This window comes from Excalfactoria chinensis, chromosome 1, assembly GCF_039878825.1.
Source record: "Excalfactoria chinensis isolate bCotChi1 chromosome 1, bCotChi1.hap2, whole genome shotgun sequence".
Classification (NCBI taxonomy): domain Eukaryota; kingdom Metazoa; phylum Chordata; class Aves; order Galliformes; family Phasianidae; genus Excalfactoria; species Excalfactoria chinensis.
The window spans coordinates 180,677,668-180,695,210 of NC_092825.1; the positions used below are offsets into that span (position 1 = coordinate 180,677,668).

General features: G+C 45.4%; 2 protein-coding genes across 5 annotated transcripts in view; both read left to right on the forward strand.

Moving 5' to 3' along the window:
- The first annotated feature begins 1,902 nt into the window (after positions 1 to 1,902).
- KCTD14 (potassium channel tetramerization domain containing 14) lies at positions 1,903 to 5,395 on the forward strand. The gene is made up of 2 exons (XM_072357689.1): positions 1,903 to 2,066; positions 4,369 to 5,395. Exons 1-2 carry the CDS (start codon positions 2,013 to 2,015, stop codon positions 5,038 to 5,040), a joined length of 726 nt encoding a protein of 241 aa, XP_072213790.1. The 5' UTR covers positions 1,903 to 2,012; the 3' UTR covers positions 5,041 to 5,395.
- Positions 5,396 to 7,508: 2,113 nt separating this feature from the next.
- The window catches only part of INTS4 (integrator complex subunit 4), a 35,253-nt gene continuing 25,218 nt past the window's right edge, over positions 7,509 to 17,543 (forward strand). The window contains exons 1-10 of one of the 4 annotated variants that reach the window (XM_072339415.1): positions 7,509 to 7,639; positions 8,247 to 8,441; positions 10,952 to 11,069; positions 11,602 to 11,708; positions 12,203 to 12,388; positions 14,311 to 14,361; positions 15,496 to 15,584; positions 15,836 to 15,956; positions 16,376 to 16,447; positions 17,056 to 17,230. In XM_072339415.1, coding sequence (XP_072195516.1) covers positions 7,586 to 7,639; positions 8,247 to 8,441; positions 10,952 to 11,069; positions 11,602 to 11,708; positions 12,203 to 12,388; positions 14,311 to 14,361; positions 15,496 to 15,584; positions 15,836 to 15,956; positions 16,376 to 16,447; positions 17,056 to 17,230 — 1,168 coding nt within the window. In that variant the 5' untranslated portion in view covers positions 7,509 to 7,585. Of the gene's footprint in view, positions 7,679 to 8,246; positions 8,442 to 10,951; positions 11,070 to 11,601; positions 11,709 to 12,202; positions 12,389 to 14,310; positions 14,362 to 15,495; positions 15,585 to 15,835; positions 15,957 to 16,375; positions 16,448 to 17,055; positions 17,231 to 17,543 lie in introns of all 4 variants that reach the window. The other 3 variants (XM_072339409.1, XM_072339416.1, XM_072339414.1) reach the window with 3 other exon arrangements.

Here is a 17,543-nt window from a genome sequence, read left to right on the forward strand (position 1 = left end):
TCATTCATAGGGTACCCCAATGACAGGAAAAGCTCCGGTGTCCTTCTGGATGAAAGGCAATGGCAACTACAGAAAACAAACACCAGAACCTTTATCCATCACCACATCTTGTTTCCCACTCGGCTAATCCTCAAATTCCCAGAGAGCTCAGATCAGCACCTCGCTGATCCTTCTTGATCAAACATCCTCAGAGATCTCCTGTCCTGCTCAGCAGCAAGCAGGTTGGTCCCCAAGAGACCATCAGTGCATCAGAGACAGCTTTTGGAGGCCACAAAGATGAGGGATTTCAGGGATCTGAGTCAAGTGGTAACAATAAAGTCCAACAGAGATCCTGGGTAGATATTCTAGCTTAATACAAAGCAAATTTCATTCCCCAAGGGGAGAAAGCCAACTAACCTCCCAGAAACAGCACAGTGGTGGCCAAGGCCTCCTAGGGAGTGAGGAACAAGAGCCACAATGGAGTTATAGGAATCCCAAGACAGGGTCGCCCAAGGCTATGGAGACATTCATGCTCTTGGCTTTTCACTTCTCTCCCAAGGGACGAATGGAATTTGAACCAGCCTGTGTTAGCTGATACCAGCAGCATGGAGTGCTGAGAGCCCTTCAGCCCCTTCCAGAGTCATGATCTCACTTTTGCCTTTCAGTGTTTGCTTCCCACCCACTGGTTTCCTCAGCATCACTTTGACCCTGGGGTAAAAGGAGGAGCGATGAACTACAAGCGTGATTATTTCCACTTAGTGCAGGCCCAGAGGGCTCTGATGCAGAGAAGGATGACTTCCCTGCAAAACTTTCCATGGCTGGGACACCATACAGATCAGATGTGTGGTCCCAGTAATCCAGGCTTCCATCTCTGATGTGACTGCCAAAAAGAAAGGCATAAAGTCCCCGTGGGTAGGTAGTGGTTTGCCAATGGCTTGGGCTGTGAGAATGCTTTTCCAAAGGCCCCTCCTTAGATCAGATGACTGTGACATTTTAAATCAAACCCTTAACAAAAAAGAGTGAAAAAAAATTCCAACTGGGAGTAATTTGCATAGCAGGACTGAAAAATGCCATTTTCAAGCAAGTGGGATCAAGAAGTCCCAGAAGAAGCCTGAATAATAACAATCAGATGGCGACTTCCAGCCAAATAACTCAAAATACCAATTCTTTTTTTCTATAGCGTGCTAACAGAAGTGTCCAGGATGTAAAAAAAAGGAGTGAGAGAGTGGGGGAACCTGACCAGTATGTCCATCAGAGTGAAGAAAGGGCTGTGGTGGGCCTTGTAGGGTGGAAGAGCTGTAGATGACTTGGTAAGGATCTGCATTGCACATCATTGAAGGTTTGTTCTCAACCACCACCAGTCACCTTTGGTTTGTGGTAGAGGGAAATTGTCCACACTCCATCCATCCATCCATCCAGTTCTGCAGCTGCAAAAGGGAAGGTTGTCACCTCCAGCACTGAAGGCGTGCTGTGTCAAAAGAGTATGGGTTCTACCTCTGTCGGTCACATGCAGGATAGTTTTGGATGAGGAAGATGAATGTGAATGGGATTTGCAGGAATTAAAGGCTAAGAACATTCAGATCTTCCAGCTTTTTTTTCCATACCTGCTCTGACGCTGCCAGGCACAACAGTGGGATCAGTGAGATGGTTTGGGATGCTGTGTCACTACAACAGCAGCGTGCAGACACCAACAAGCACTGAAGGTGTTTACAGGTTTTCATCCAACCCAGGCAGAGGTTGTGGGCCTCCTCAGCAAAGCTGGGCCTCTTTTGGAAGGGCTGATTCAGCTCTCAGACCTACCTGCAGGTGAGCTTGTGATGGCAGCCAGCCCAAATCCGCCCTGCTGATTGCTGATTGCTGGAAAACTAACGAGCAAACAGTTCCGCTTCCGTGCTGCTCCCTCCCCTCTGGGCAGACCTGCAGCCTGCACTGTGTTTGGGGCAATCCAGAGTTTGTGGGGCAGCAGCTGGGCAGGAGCCTGACTCACCCAAAGGGGAATCTGGTGAAAGAGGATTGGAGCACAGCAAGGGGAGATGAGCATTTCCTCGGAGCCCCTAAGGAAACAGGTCCCTGGCAGCCTGCCTATGGTGAGTACGGTGCAGGCTTGGGGACACGGCTCCTTCTTCTGGGATCAAAGTATCCCCTTTGGGTTAGTTACAGTGGTTATTTTTCACCCATCTGATACTTTGAAGGCACAGGGGCTTGCCAGATGTGTGAGCAAGATGCTTTTCTAGGTGAAAAGCTGTGTCTGGCTCTGACCTGCTTGCACCAGCCTGGTTCCAGCAAGGCCGTGTCCCTCAGAGGCACACAGAGCTACAGCAAACAACCTCGCTGGTTTCTCCTTTGCAGACTGTGAAATGAATTTGATGCTAACTTTAATTTGCCAGATCCTTAAGTAAAAGCCTGCTGTGGGCTCAGGGGTTTTTCAGTAGTCTCCAGCGATGAGTAACTTGCTCTGTGTTTAAGGTGTGCAGAATTACCAGCTGGGAACAGTGGCTTTTTCTAGCTTTAAGGAAAATTAGTGTCAACCACAAAACAAGGGACCTATTACTGAGGAGAAATCAGAAATCAGGCAATGTTTTACTTTCCCTCCCCTGGTTCTGTTACTAACTGGTTTCCCTTGACCTTCCATCTTAAAAAAGAAGAGGCTCAAAAGGATCAGACCCTCCTGACAAATGATACCTAACAGGGGAAGCTGTTGTTATCACTTGGACTAATGGCAGATTTCCTAACTGAGAGGCTTTGCTATAGAAACAGCTTTAGGCCATGCTCTTTAACGGGTAGAGATCACTAGAGACTGTCAGACAGAATCATTTTATGTTCTCTTGGCCCTGGTGCAAATAACTGCCCTGCAGATGAAGCCACCTTCATTAGAGCAAAGCAATATTTCATCTGGGTCTTTGGCCTGAATCTCCTGTTGTGTCCCTGGCTTCCCAACATTTTGAGCTCATAGTTGCTAAACCTTATAGCTTACAGTCATTTAAAAGACATAATCTACCTCTGCTATGAGTTGTCTGCTCCTATCCCCTCATTCTTCTAGCTCTGATGCTAGTTAAATCCTCTGCGAACCACTTCAGCTTGCTGAAATGAAGGAGAAGCAGAGCTGGCACAAGGTAAGAAACAGGGACAAGGAAAGAGAGGAGAAGGCAGCAGGAGCCTCCCCTTTGTCCTGGTGTAACAGTGAGATCAGCTCACGTCATCTCAACCCATGGGGCTCCACAGGCTGGATTCAGCTAAGCTCTTTGGTACACACTGAAACATGTGACTGGTAGCACTGAAGCAGATCATTGTGTGATCGGGTCCAAGAAAGAACAGGTGAGCTCCTGGAGAAAAGGGTTGTTTATTGACTCAAGCCTTCCCAGTGGCAGGTGCAGTTCTGGCCAGGCATATGACTTGCATTACAGGACTGGCAGCGTGAGGGAAAAGAACTGCCTCGTTTCTTCCTTCTTCTGCTCTACCAAGTGCTACAAAAATGCAAAGAAGGCTGTTAAAATTCTTCAGCATTGAACTGAGTCAGGAGTGTCATCAGAAGCGACATCAGAATGTCACCAGCTCTCTGGGCATTCAGGTCTCTCATGTTTCAAATAGCAATGGCGTTAATGCACAGTGAAAGAAAATAGAGATAAAAAGCCAAACGTTAAATCTTAGTTCTTAAATCCACATCAGTTGCACAAACTATTTTGTCCCATCCCTGGAGGTGTTCAAGGCCAGGCTAGGTAGGGTCCTGGGCAATGTGATCTCGTGCTTGGCTGGCAACACTGCCTACAGCAAGAGGAGTTGGAACAAGATGACCTTTGAGGTCCCTTCCAGCTCAAACATTCTATGATTCTATGATTCTATGATTATTTTCTTTTCTTCCAATCAAATGCACAGATAAACAGACTTTGTGCTCCCACCTCAGACACCAGCAAAACGACTCCTTCCTGTGTCTTAAAGGTGTGTTGAGAATGAATCCCTTTAGGAACATCCATGCTTCTGTTGATCTGGATACAAGGGCCAAATATAAATATCCTGCATCTGCTTTTAGCAATCCTTGGTGTGGAGATTCCCACATGTCCTCTGTGGGAGGGTGGTCAGGTGCTGGAATGGGCTGCCCAGGGAGGTGGTGGAGTCACTATCTCGGAGGTGTTCAAGGAACATTTAGATGTGGTGTTGAGGGATGTGATTTAGTGAGAACTATTGGTGGATGGTGGGACTGGATGATCTTATAAGGTCTTTTCCAACCTTGGTGATTCTATGATTTCACTATTCTATGACTCCTTCTGCTCTTTATGCTGCCATGAGAGATCCCAGCTGCGATTGTATTTTTTCCCTTTTCCTCGATGCTTCCATGTTGGCAGCCTCCAATGGCTTACATGTGTGATTTTTCTCCCCTTGTGACATCTGTAGTTGCCACCAGTCGTGGAGCTGAATGTCGGTGGGGAGATGTACACAACAACGCTGAGCACCTTGAAGAAACACCCTGGCTCCAAGCTGGCAGAGATGTTCACCGGCCAGCACAAACTCAGGACAGACTCAAAAGGGAGGATCTTCATTGACAGGCCGGGGACCTACTTCAAATACATCTTGGAGTATCTGCGCAGTAACCAGGTGCCCACCCAGTGCATTCAGGATGTCTACAAGGAAGCTTTGTTCTACGACATCGAACCCTTAATCAAGCAGCTGGAGGAATCCCCTCAGATATTTGGGGAACGTGTGGCAAGGAAGCAATTCCTGGCCCGCGTACCCAACTACAGCGAGAACATTGAACTGATGATCCGCATTGCACGGGCCGAAGCGGTTGCATCCCGCTACTCCAAAGTCATCATATGTGTTGTCAGAACGGAGGAAGACGCGGCCAGGTGTCAGGATGCCTTGAACAGCTTGGATATGGATAAAAAATCTGTGGTGAAATTCGGCCCCTGGAAGGCAGCTCCAGATATATATGATCTACTGGACTGCATTGAAATGGACGTGAAAGACAAAGGGTACAAAATCTCCTTACGGGCTCACGTTGCTGAAAAAGGGTTTCGCTTCAAACCTCAGGATTTCTTCCACATAATCCAGTTCACCTGGTGGTAGCAAAGCGCCTTTCTTGATGGAGAATGGAAGAAACCAGTTATTAAAACAAATGAACTTGGGCTGTGGAGACTAAGCCCTGGACTACTGGGGGGGTAGGAAGAAACGCGTGGGCCCATAAAAGTCTCTTGTTTGGTTGTTTGCCAAATTAAAGAACACTTGAGATCCACTGTTTTGTTGGGCATTAACAGCTGTACAGTTTTCAAGGTATGTGTTTTGAAATGGGAGCCAGGTCTGAAGTTGAGCAAAATGCACTCGACCAAAGGGAAATGATTGTGCCCAAATATTTCTTGTGGACATGGAAAGTTGTCCCTCACTAAAAACAGGAACAAATTACTGCCTCTGAGTCCAGACTTGCTACTAGGGTTAGGAGCAGCACATGGACATGTCTCCTACTCTGCCTTATTTTGAGTCATAAATACTAAGAGCTACAGAGCCCATTCACCCCAACCTGCTGTCCTCAGAGCCTTCTCCTCACTGTGAATGCTCCTCATAAGTTAATAATAATCCACAATAAATCTGGTCCACAGATTTATTCCAGGTAAAGACAGACAGTGTGACTATAAAGGACACAGACTAATCTCTAAATGCTCGCTCACATCCGTAATGCTGAACAAAAAGAATCATCTTTGGAAAGCAGCAGATCAGATTTTGAAGTATTGTTGAGAGAAAAGAGGGGAATACATACAGTCTTTCTTCTGAGTTATATTTCACTGTTTCTGATGTATTGACAGGCATGACCTTCTCTGATGGAAAAAGCCATACGTGCACCATTTCAAGTGGAGTCCCTGAAAACTGTGTAAAAACTTGCTCAACTTAGATTTGGATCTTTAATGATCTTATGACAATATCTTTTATAGGCCCCTTACACTTTGGGATATCCTATGATTCTACAATTTTATGAACAAGAGGTATATAATAATATATCGTTATAATCTCTGCGGTGATAAATATGTTTGAAAAGCTCTCTGAATGATACAGAAGTGTTGTCTTTACCGACACCTTCCAAGTAAAAACCCTGGATTCAAAAGCTTTATCTTGATGCTAATGGATTTGAATTGTTCCTAGTTCAGCTGGCTTTCATAAGTGCTCATCCTAATACAAATTTCTCAGCAGTAGAAGCCACTGACCTCGGTGAGGTTCTGTCATAGGTGTGAGGGAACTCTCACTTTTATAACCTTGATCCAAACTGACAGAATCAGCATCTGAAAAGGCCAAAAGGTCTCTCCTCACTGATGACAGGTGACAGGATGGGGGAAATGGCCTCAGGTCGAACCAGGGGAGGTTTAGGTTGGATATCAGGAAAAAATGCTTTACAGAAAGGGTTGTTAAGCACTGGAATGGGCTCCCCAGGGAGGTGATTGAGTCACCATCCTGGAATGTGTTTAAAAACAGTTTGGATGTGGTGCTCAGGGCATGATTTAGCAGAGGGCTGTTAGGGTAGTATGGTTAGGAATAGGGTAGTATGGTTGGAGCTGATGATCTTTAAGGTCTTTTCCAATCTGAGCATTTCTATCAGCTATGATCATCTGTGATCCTAACCAAGCAGGTGGTGCCATCCTGGGAGATGGATGGAGGAAGCCTTCAGATATCCAAAAGGAGAGGGAGATCAGTTAGGCATATACTAAGGGTAGAGGAAGAACTAGCAGGCATAAGTCACAAGAAAGATTAGTTATTAGAAAAAGAAATACTTATAGTAAAGTTAAAGACTCAAGCAGTCAGGCTCTTATGGCTATCAAACTGCTGCTCTAGATAGATAACCTGTCATAGGGGCTCTTTGGTGCTGCAGCCTCTTTCCTCTCTCCTTGAAGGAGACACATTTGGAGGCTGCATTATGTGTTCGGGTGCATCCAATGCAAAGCTTGCTTTTAATGTCCCAGATACATGCAAGATCAGACTGGACGGGGCTTTGAGTAACCTGATGGAGCTGTAGGTGTCCCTGTTCATTGCAGGGGAGTTGGACCAGATGATCTTTAGATGAGTTGGGAGTGTATGAAGGGTAATTTTTGCTGTGGGGATGTGACACTGAGGGATATGGCTGCTGGGCATGGGGGGGTGAGTTGAGGGTGGACTTGGGGATCTTAAGAGGTCTTTTCTGTCCTTAATGGTTCTATGACACGATCTTCGTGTGCCTGCATGGTTTTGCATTGTTTACTGGACACTAAGAAAAAAACTGAGGGAAACACCAACACTTTGCACAAATAATAAATAATAAACCCACAGCTGAGCTGACTCGCTGCGGTATGTGTGATGGGCATCCCCCTTCGGAGCTGCTGACGTTCGACTCCATACGCCGAGTATTGGTGAGGAAAACCGAGCCCCTGCGCACCCGCTGCGTGACGACATCAGGCTCGAGGCGGAGCAGGCCGCAGCCGCCATCTTGAACGCAGTGCGCGTTCCCATGGCAACACGAGGCCTCCCAGCCCAGACCTCCTGATCATAGAGCGGAACCTCCAGCTGGGAAGAGAGTACTCTCCGTTGGCTACGTCACGAGAGGGCGACTCTATGGTTTGGCGGCGAGGGGAGGGGCAAGTACGGCGGCCGCAACATGGCGGCTCACCTGAAGAAGCGGGTGTACGAGGAGTTCACCAAGGTGGTCCAGGTGAGCGCCGAGAGCTCCGAGCTCTGTAGGGTGACCTCGGTGAGTGTGGGAAGGGCAGTGGTAGCAGCCTGGGGCCTACCTAGCTCGGGAAGGGGGAGTGTTGGAGCTGCTTCAGGGTTGGGGCGGGTTATTGCAGGCCCTGGGGGAGAGAAGGGGGGTGTGTGGTGGCACCAGCTCAGGAGCTCTTTGAAAGGGTAGATAATGGCAGGATAAGGGAAAATGGTTATATGCTAAAGGAGGGAAGAATTAGGTTGGATATCAGTGGGAAGTTCTTTACTATGAGAGCAATGAGGTGCTGGAGAACAGGCTGCCTGGAGAGGCTGTGGATGCCCCATCCATCCCTGGAGGTGTTCAAGGCCAGGTTGGATGGTGCCCTGGGCAGCCTGGTGTAGTATTAGATATGGAAGTTGGCAGCCTTGCAGGAAGGCTGGAGCTTGATGATCCTTGAGATCCTTTCCAACCCAAACCATTCCATGGGATGTGCTTCCAGTTTGACAGGCAAGGGAAAGGGCGATGTCTGCCTTCAGGTGCAGGAGCTCCCCCAGTTTGCTCTGGGAAGGATTTGAATGGTGTTTCTGAGTCATGTTGTTCTGTCCCTGGCCCACAGCAGCAGCATGAGGACCTGTCTGCTAAGAAACTGCGGCTGACCAAGCCCAGCAAGTCAGCAGCTCTCCACGTTGACCTGTGTAAAGCCACCTCGCCTGCAGATGCCTTGCAGTACCTGCTGCAGTTTGCCAGGAAGCCTGTGGAAGTGGAGAGTGTGGAAGGGGTTGTTCGGATCCTGCTGGAGCATTATTACAAGGTAATGAAGCTGGGAGCCAAACGTGCTGCCAGAAACCCCATTCTGGCCTTTTTATCTTGGGATGGGGTTGGAGGATGGATGGGAAGCTGCTGTTTCCTGTGCTGTATGAGGAGGGTGAGTGGTTATAATCCTTTACCCGCAGCTCGTGTCACTTGGTGTTAGCAGTTTCAAGACTCAGTGGCAGGGAAGTGAGCCAAGAGGTAATGGCTTCGAGTTGCAAAAGGGGAGGCTGAGGTTAGATATTAGGAAAAATCCCTAAAAGAGTGCTTATGTATTGGCACAGGTTGCCCAGAGAGGTGGTGGAGTGACCGTCCCTGGAGATGATCAAGAGTTGTGGAGATGTGGCACTGAGGGATGTGGTCATGGTGGGGTGGGATGGGGTTGGACAAAAAATTCTGAACAAAATAAATACAGGAATAGATGCTTTATGCTGTCCCCATATGCTGTCCTTTACTTGTTAACTCAAATTTGATCGTTGCTAACAAACTATACGCTATATACTGGAGTGTTCCTTGTAAACGTCCTTGTGCTATTCTTTCTTTTCAATTGAATCTTCTCTGTTTTCATAGAATCATAGAATGGTCTGGGTTGGAAGAGACCTCAAGAATCATGAAGCTTCAACCCCCCTGGCACAGGCAGGGCCACCAACCTCCACATTTAATACCATCCCTGGCTGCCCAGGGCCCCATCCAACCTGGCCCTGAACTCCTCCAGGGATGGATGGGGCATCCACAGCCTCTCTGGGCAGCTGTTCCAGCACCCCACCACTCTCATAGTAAACAACTTCTCCCTGTCCTCCAACCTAAATCTTCCCTCCTTCAGCTTATAACCATTTCCTCTTGTCCTGCTATTATCTACTGTCTCAAAGCATTAGCTCCCCTCCTGTTTGTAGGTTCCCCTTAGATACCAAAAAGCTTTGAATTGATGCTGAAGCTGTAAGGATGTTATCAGTCTCTGTACTGTATTTGTTTTTGGAGTGTGACTGTTTGACTTTTCTTTTAGTTCCTTCATTCCTTTACAATATGATAGGCAAATAGGATAGTTTGGTGACCACCCTCTGAAGCGCATCAGAAAAATAACCTACCATTTCCTTATCCCCTACGCTTTTCACTTTGCTTTGCTGACAGTCTAATCAGTGTGTGTCAAAGAATGAGCTGGTTATTGCTGGCAGAAGTGGTGTGCTATCAGACTGATCCCAGAGGGCTCTTTCCAGCTGTTGAGGGTTGTTGGGATGAGGGGTTAGAGATCCAGTGACTTAGGGGCCTGCTGCTGCTCTTGGAGACAACAGTCTGAACTATAGACTGAACAAATTTCTCCTGTTTCCTGCTCACAATCCATCAAAAGGAGAGAGGAAACATCTGCTGTGGTGGGAGACTGCTCAGAAATTAGTAATGCTGATGTTATTTAAACAGGGTTTATTCAAGAGTGCCTTTACAAGAGTGCTGTTGGATTTAGTATGCATGTAGAGGGTTACCCTGTTATTAGCAATGTGTATACATTCCAAATGTGTTATGCTGCTGAAGTCTGTGCATCCTAACACTAATGGAAGTAGTCCACGAGAGTGACTGCTGTGCAAGCACAGCTCTGGAAAGGGAGAATGCTTCTTGGCTCAGTTTAGGATGAGTTTACTTACAAGGGTATCGTTGCTGTTGGAAGCCCAACACTGAAGTCTCTCCTAAACACTGTTGAAGTGCATCATTGCTGTGGTAGAAGAGGTGCAGAATTGCAGTGCATAGTTGCTTGGAGAGAGCTTAGTTTAAAATCCAGACTCCTTTGTGTCCTTCTGTGTTATGTTGGATATCCTTGGTGATGTGAAGGTAGAAGAAGGCTCTCAGTTAGCACTAGGTGTGCAGGTCTGCAGCATACTCATATTAACAGCCCTTTGAAATACGTGAACTCTTAAAGAATTTAAAATTGATGATAATTTCTGAAGCTTATTTCCACCTGTGGCAGCACTTGCAGATGGATCCAGCTAATGTGTGCCACTAATTACTTATTTTTATACCTTGCTGCCTTGGGTTTGTTTGCTTTATACCTGCCTGGCAGGATTCCTTCCTGCTATGAGGTGAAACAGTTGTTTTCTTTAGGCTAAGGAGCCTAGCATTTATCTGGAGTCCAAAAGCCATCAGTGTCTGTTCATCTTCTAAAATCCTCCTACTTGTTCATTAAAACTTAGAAGATATGAACATTAGGTGAAGTTTGGTCCCCTATGCTGAGTTGTAAATGGCTGGATCCTCCTTCCCTGCGAAGTGTTTTGCTTTCCCAGATGAAAAATGAGAGGATCATAGGATGGCTTGGCTTGAAAAGGACCATAATGATCATCCAGTTTCAATCCCCCTGCTATGTGCAGGGTCTCCAACCACCAGACCAGGCTGCCCAGAGCCACATCCAACCTGGCCTTGAATGCCTGCAGGGATGGGGCATCCACAGCCTCCTTGGGCAACCTGTTCCAGTGCGTCACCACCCTCTGAGTGAAAAGCTTCCTCCTAATATCTGTTGTTTCCTTCCAGGAGAATGATGCTTCTGTAAGATTAAAGATTGCTTCCTTGCTGGGTTTGTTATCAAAGACTGCAGGATTTTCCCCAGACTGCATTATGGATGATGCAATTAACACACTTCAGAATGAGAGTAAGTCACATTTTTCAGATGCCTTTCAGGCTTTGCTTGAAGTGGAATCTTGTTAGAAGCACGTTGTTTTTCCTTAGTGTACTGCAAAGCAGCTCATCGGGGCCTTCATTTAAGTCCATTTTTCTGTGTTATATTCACTGCTTGTATGTGCTTGATGAAGTTTAGTTTTATTTTAGTATCATTTAGTGTCAGGTGAATATTAGGCTAAGTTGCTGAGTGTGCAGTGAAAGCTCTCAACAGGGGCTAGAGGAAAATGGTTATTCCATTTAGTCAATGCTAGAGTGCCTACACCTGGAGTACTGTCTCAAGTTTTCACTCCCTAGTGCCAGAGAAATGCTGATAAGGTTGGCAGAGTTAAGCAGAGGGCTGCCAAGGTGGCTGTAGTATGTTATCTGCAAGGAGAAACCAGGGGAGCTGGGCTTCTTCTGACTTCTAAAGGAGAAGGCTCTAGGAGGACCTTCTAACTGGAGTGATTCTGCGGTTCTGGAGCTTAACAAAGAGGTGCATAACCTTTCCCTGCTTTGTTTTGCAGAGTCTCACCAAGTCCTTGCTCAACTGTTGGATACGCTGCTGGTGATTGGCACAAAGCTCACAGAGAACGCATCTGTCAGGATGAGGCTGGTAGAGGTAGCTTGCAAGGTAAGGCTACCTCCCTGAGGATGTAAATACTGCTGAAGGGCAGAGCTCTGCTCTTGCATGCTGCATTTGGATTCAGAACCTTGGGAGAGCTCAAGGTGCTAAATTTTAAGACCAACTTAAAACCAAATGTGGTGTGAGCACAGCTCTGAATGCAGCTAACAAATGTGCAAGCAACACTGGATTCACTGCTCTTTCAGTTACTGCCTCTTGCTTCATATGCTTTTGGAAGCATGTCTGCTATTATTTAGAAACACTATTCCCTGTTCAGAAGTTACTGATAGAAAGCGTTAATGTTAAGCAAGAGTATTTATAATCTGTTCAAGTATTCATCTCTGCCAGAGGAAAAAATATGTTGTCAGTATTTCCTTAATTTTTTTTCCTACTAAAATATTGACATTTTGTAACTGCTGGAAATTCTACCCTGACCAGCTGTTTATTGTAGAGACAAAAGAGCAATTAAAATAAACAATTAAATCTTTTCTTGTGTCACGTAGCATCTGACAGATTCTTCCCATGGTGTAAGAAATAAGTGTCTTCAGTTAATTGGCTGTCTTGGACCAGTGGAAAAAGGTGTTGCAAAAGAAGCTGAAAGCCAGGCTGCCAAAGATGTCCAGAAGATAATAGGAGATCATTTTAATGACCAGGATCCTCGTGTTAGGACAGCAGCTATTAAAGCCATGGTAAGGAGTGCTGGTGTGGTAGAAGAAATTGTTTGGGGGGGGTTGATAAGAAAGCTGGTAAGAATGTACAAATGAATCCAGAGAGGTTTGGACAGGAGCTTATGTAATTAACTCATCAAGTGCCAGTTTAACGTATCAAAATTACTTGGAAAAATGAGATATGTTATGAAATAGAAGAACTTTATGGAATCTCAGAGGATGTTTTAGTGGTTCACAATGATATATTAGGGTAGCACGGTTAGGTTGTGGTTGGACTTTGATGATCCTGATGGTCTTTTCCAACCCAGGCAATTCAGTGGTTCTATGAGACCTGCTTCTGCTGTAGGGGAAGAAGCTTCTTAGTGTGGGATATCGTGGTATTGTTATAGGTAAAGCTCTTTCTTTTAGTGAGAAGCCTGTATTTCTTGATTCAGAATTGGCTGCTACAATAATAAGCCCCTATTACTTTAGCATGTAATAGAACACTGCTTGTGACAGGAAACCTTGCGTGTTTAAGTCTGAAAACTTGTGTTTTTCTTTAAGCAATGTTTTGGTTACTGATTTTTATGTGGGATTGAGCAAATTCAGAACTTCTTATATTTGCAGCAATAGAAGCATAAAGAGAACTTTGTGCAGAGAGAACTTTGCTGCTCAGTGGGGGTTCCTGTGACTGTGTGGGTTTGCAGCACTTTCTCTGCTAACCCTTAAGGTTTATAATGTTACTCTATCTAACCTGATGGTGAACAGAGGGAGGCTGTGATGAGGAGGGTTTTGCCTCTTCTCCCAGGCAATGAACAGGATCTGAGGAAATGGCTGCAAGTTGTACCAGAGGATGTTTAGATTAGACATAAGGAGAAACTTCTCTCAGAGAGTGGTCAGGCACTGGAATGGCTGCCCAGGGAGGTGGTGGAGTTGCCATCCCTGGCAGTGTTAAGAGGTGTCTGGATGAGGAGCTATGTGATCTGGTTTAATGGCTTGTCATAGCAACAGTCATGGCAGGATGGTTGGACTCAACAATCTTGTAGGTCCTTTTCAACCTTGTGATTCTATGAAAGGCATTTGAATTAATACTGTTAAACTGTGAAGAAGGAAACAAGATGCGTTTGGGAGGATCAGACTGCGTGTGGATCTGCCTGAGGTCTCCCTCTGCTGGAGGGATTCATTTTCATTCTATTTTGTTGCTTTCTTTTTTCATAGGACTATTTACACCTGCCATGTCTTCTGCAATACTATTGAATCAAATCCATATCAAGATTTATGGCCCTCAGTGTAATAGTTTCAGTACAGTGTCAGTTGTTTTGCTTTAGTTTGGAGCTTGGAAGCATCCTGAATGAATTCAGGGTCCCTGACTGTTCCTCGGGTTCTTAATCGCAGCTTTCCTTGCTACTGTGTTGCTTGTTTACATTAGGAGACAGTGTTTAGTAGGGCAGGTTTTGCTGTACCTCTGGCCTTTAAAATGCACTGCCAGTGCTGCTTTTGGGTTTCAATGTTTGAGTTTCAATGAGTGGTTGTAACTAGCCAGTGCTGCATGATTGCTCGAGAGGCTGAGAATGGGCAGACGGTGTTCATACGAACTGTGTTTTCCTTAGCAATTAAAGTATAGAATCATAGAATGGCACGGGTTGGAAGGGACCTCAAGGATTATGAATCTCCAACCCCTCTGCCACAGGCAGGACCACCAACCTCCCCATTTAACACCAGGCCAGGTTGCCATCCAAGTGTAGTATAAATGGCTGCGAAATTTAAGAAGGTTATACTGAAGTCAAGGTTTTCTTTAAAATACAGGCAAGACTGAGAAACAGCTGAATTACAGTAACAGTTGGTAAATGCAGTCAATTAATTTTATGCAGAGCAGTGATGAAAACTTAGTGTGTGTTATTTAAAACCATAGTTTGATTTCATTGTCGTTTCTTTCTTATGTTGTTCTTGTTTTCCCCCCTTAGCTTCAGCTTCATGAGAGAGGACTGAAACTGCAGCAGGCCATTTATGGTCAGGTAAAACCTCATCTTTGTTTCTATTTATTTTGTATTGGTTTGCTTGCTTTGCTTTTCAGGATTCTGGGGTATTGTGCTTCTAGAGGTGGAAGTCGCTGAACAGAGGGAGGGCATTTTGTATGCACATTGTATACGTTCTTTACAGTGCAATATGGCAGTAAATCAAAATGAACTTTACAAGTTCATATGCCATAATGTGTATGCTTTGGCTGAAACTGATTGTTTAATGGGGGGGAGATAACCACAGGGAGAGCAAGGCATTACAGAATTCTTACTGTCGTCTTGCAATCTCAGTGTTAAATCCTTGTACATTGGAGGGTATATGTGATATGTGAGAGGGAACGGACACAAGTTGTGCCAGGGGAGGTTCAGGTTGGGTATTAGGAGATATCTTTTCTCTGACAGAGTGTTCAGGCACTGGCACAGCTGGCCAGGGAGGTGGTGGAGTCACCATCCCTGGAGGTATTCAAGAACCTTGGAGATGTGGCACTGAGGGATGTGGTCAGTGGGCATGGTGGGATGGATTGGGGTTGGACTTGGGGACCTCAGTGTCTTTTTCCAACCTTAATGATTCTATGGATTCTGTGGCTGTGTTTGTTACAGAATCATGGAGTGTAGGTGTAGGCTGGAAGGAAACTTAAGAGACCATCATCTCACTGCATCCCCTGTCATGGACCAGAATGGCTTTTGCTAATCAGGTTGCTCAAAGCCTCATCCAACCTGGCCTTGAACACTGGGGATGGGGCATCCACAGCTTTTCTGGGCAGCCTGTGCCACTGCCTCACCACCCTCACACTGAAGAATTTCTTCCTTGTATCTAACCTCAATCTTTGCTCTTTTGTTTTAAATCTTTGCCCTTTGTCCTGGCATAAAAGGTTGCAGAGCTGCAGGCTGTACCAGATTAGTCTTAGGAAATATTCATGCTTTATGCTTCCGGCAGAGTGCAGGCAGTTTTGGAGCTACACCTCATGTGATTAATAGACTTCATTAGGACTACTCTACCTGATCAAACTTGGAAGTACTTCTTAGTAGAAGGAAAGATTTAATTCGTCCTTATTTATAATCTGAACTGATTTATGGTAAGGATCACAAATCAGTGGGAAGTGATTATATTGGCTGCAAATCTTCTTTCAGGCCTGCAAGTTGTTGGCAGACGATTATGAACAAGTGCGCAGTGCTGCAGTTCAGCTCATTTGGGTCCTCAGTCAACTGTACCCTGAAAGGTATGTGCTGCATACAAAGTGACTCAAAATGGTGCCACAGCAGTATCCTAATCCCAGATGTTATGTGCCATAAAGTCTCAGCAGAAGCAGTTAGAAGAACGATGTGTACCAACTAATGATGAGACTGCATTGGTTTGATTGAAGCTTTTGTTCCTGATGTTTACAGTTTGTCGATAGGAATTCAGCGTAACTCTTAGTTTTATGCCGTGCTGGATGAAGCCAGCAGACTGACTGTCTTTTCTCTATGCTAGCATTGTCCCCATTCCTTCTTCTAATGAAGAGATTCGACTGGTTGACGACGCATTTGGAAAAATATGTCATATGGTCAGCGATGGTTCCTGGGTGGTAAGAGTACAAGCTGCTAAATTATTGGTAAGTCTCATTATTTTATTATTTGAAAAGAAATAGGGAGAAATTTAGGAACTGCTCAAATAAATTCATAGCAGAATTCTGAGAAGGGGAAAAGCTGAGTGTGGGGTGCTGGCTTTTGTTCTCTCGGCTGAGCTCTGCAATGGTTCCCTCCTTGAGGTTGGAGGGTTGGTATCCAATAAAAACAAGGACTTGGAATGACTGCCCCCCAGCGCATTTAAGCAACTGTATTCGATTCAGTGAGCAAATAAGCTGTTCTGATAACGTTCAGCAAACTCTGATGTATGGTTTGAGTGTTGAACACCGTACAAAACTACTAGAAAGGACAAATTTTATCAGCCACAGATATCCAGAAACTGTGTGGTGAAATCGAGAGTAATCCTCTTGATTCCTTTTGGTTTATTTCTTTTTCTTTCCTTTAGGGTTCTATGCAACAAGTGAGCTCCCATTTCTTAGAGCAGACCCTTGACAAGAAGCTCATGTCAGATCTGCGGGTATGTAAACTCTTAATGCTTGAGTTTGTTTTTACTGTGTGTAGGTTACTCAAACCACACAACAGGTGGGGAAATGTAGAGCCTGTTTGCTTAGCGTGTCTTTGCCTCAGGGCCGCTGAGAGTTAATTGATGATGGCAGGTTTTCTTTTAGATTAAAGTCAGTGAAGCAATTGCCAGTTTTAGGTTTCATTAACTGAGCCATGTAATAAAGAGCTTGAGGCTATTCAGGCTTTGTGGATGAGAGGTAAACGTTTGTGTCCCTCTGATGGCCATTTGGCTCCAAGCTTTATTGTGTACAGAAAGTTGGCATCCTGGTTTTGGGAACAAACTTATGGCAGCATCCTACAAGAGCTGTTTGGTAGTCATAGACATCTTGGGAGCAGTGAGTAGCTGGAGAATGGGACCCTCGAGCAAAAAGCTTTTCAGTAAAACTCCTTCCTGAAGCAACTTTCAGAAAGTATTACATTCAGTTCTCTGGCCTACAAAACAATAAGGAAGTGAGAGCTTCCAGCTATGCCTGTTCTCAAATCCAGAAAACCATTTACTATTTTGTTCAGTCAAACCTTTAACGTTTCCCATGGTTGTAACTGAGAAATGTGTTTGGGCAGAGGAAACGCACGGCGCACGAACGAGCCAAGGAGCTCTACAGCTCTGGGGAGTTCTCAAGTGGCAGAAAATGGGGAGATGATGCTCCCAAAGAAGAAATCGATACAGGTGCTGTGAACCTGATTGAATCAGGAGCTTGTGGAGCCTTTGTTCACGGCCTGGAAGATGAAATGTATGGTAAGTGTCAATGCAGTGACTGAATTGCTTGGGATGTATGGAGGGGTTTTTTTGTTTGTTTGGGGGTTAGGAGGTTAGAACCCTTGTGTTGGGAAGTGTCCTTCAAAATGTTTCAGGATCCAATGAACACAAGTTTTCTTTTAAATCTCAATCCAGGATTTAGCGTGGCCAACTAATGCTCATTTCTTCCTAGCTGGTGGTAGGTGCTTTTGGATTAAGTAGTTGTTGCTTCTCGCCAGGTCTGGCTTTCCTAATGAAGCAGTAGACAAGTTTCATCTCACAGGAGGCTACACAGGCCAAGCTCCTCTTGGTC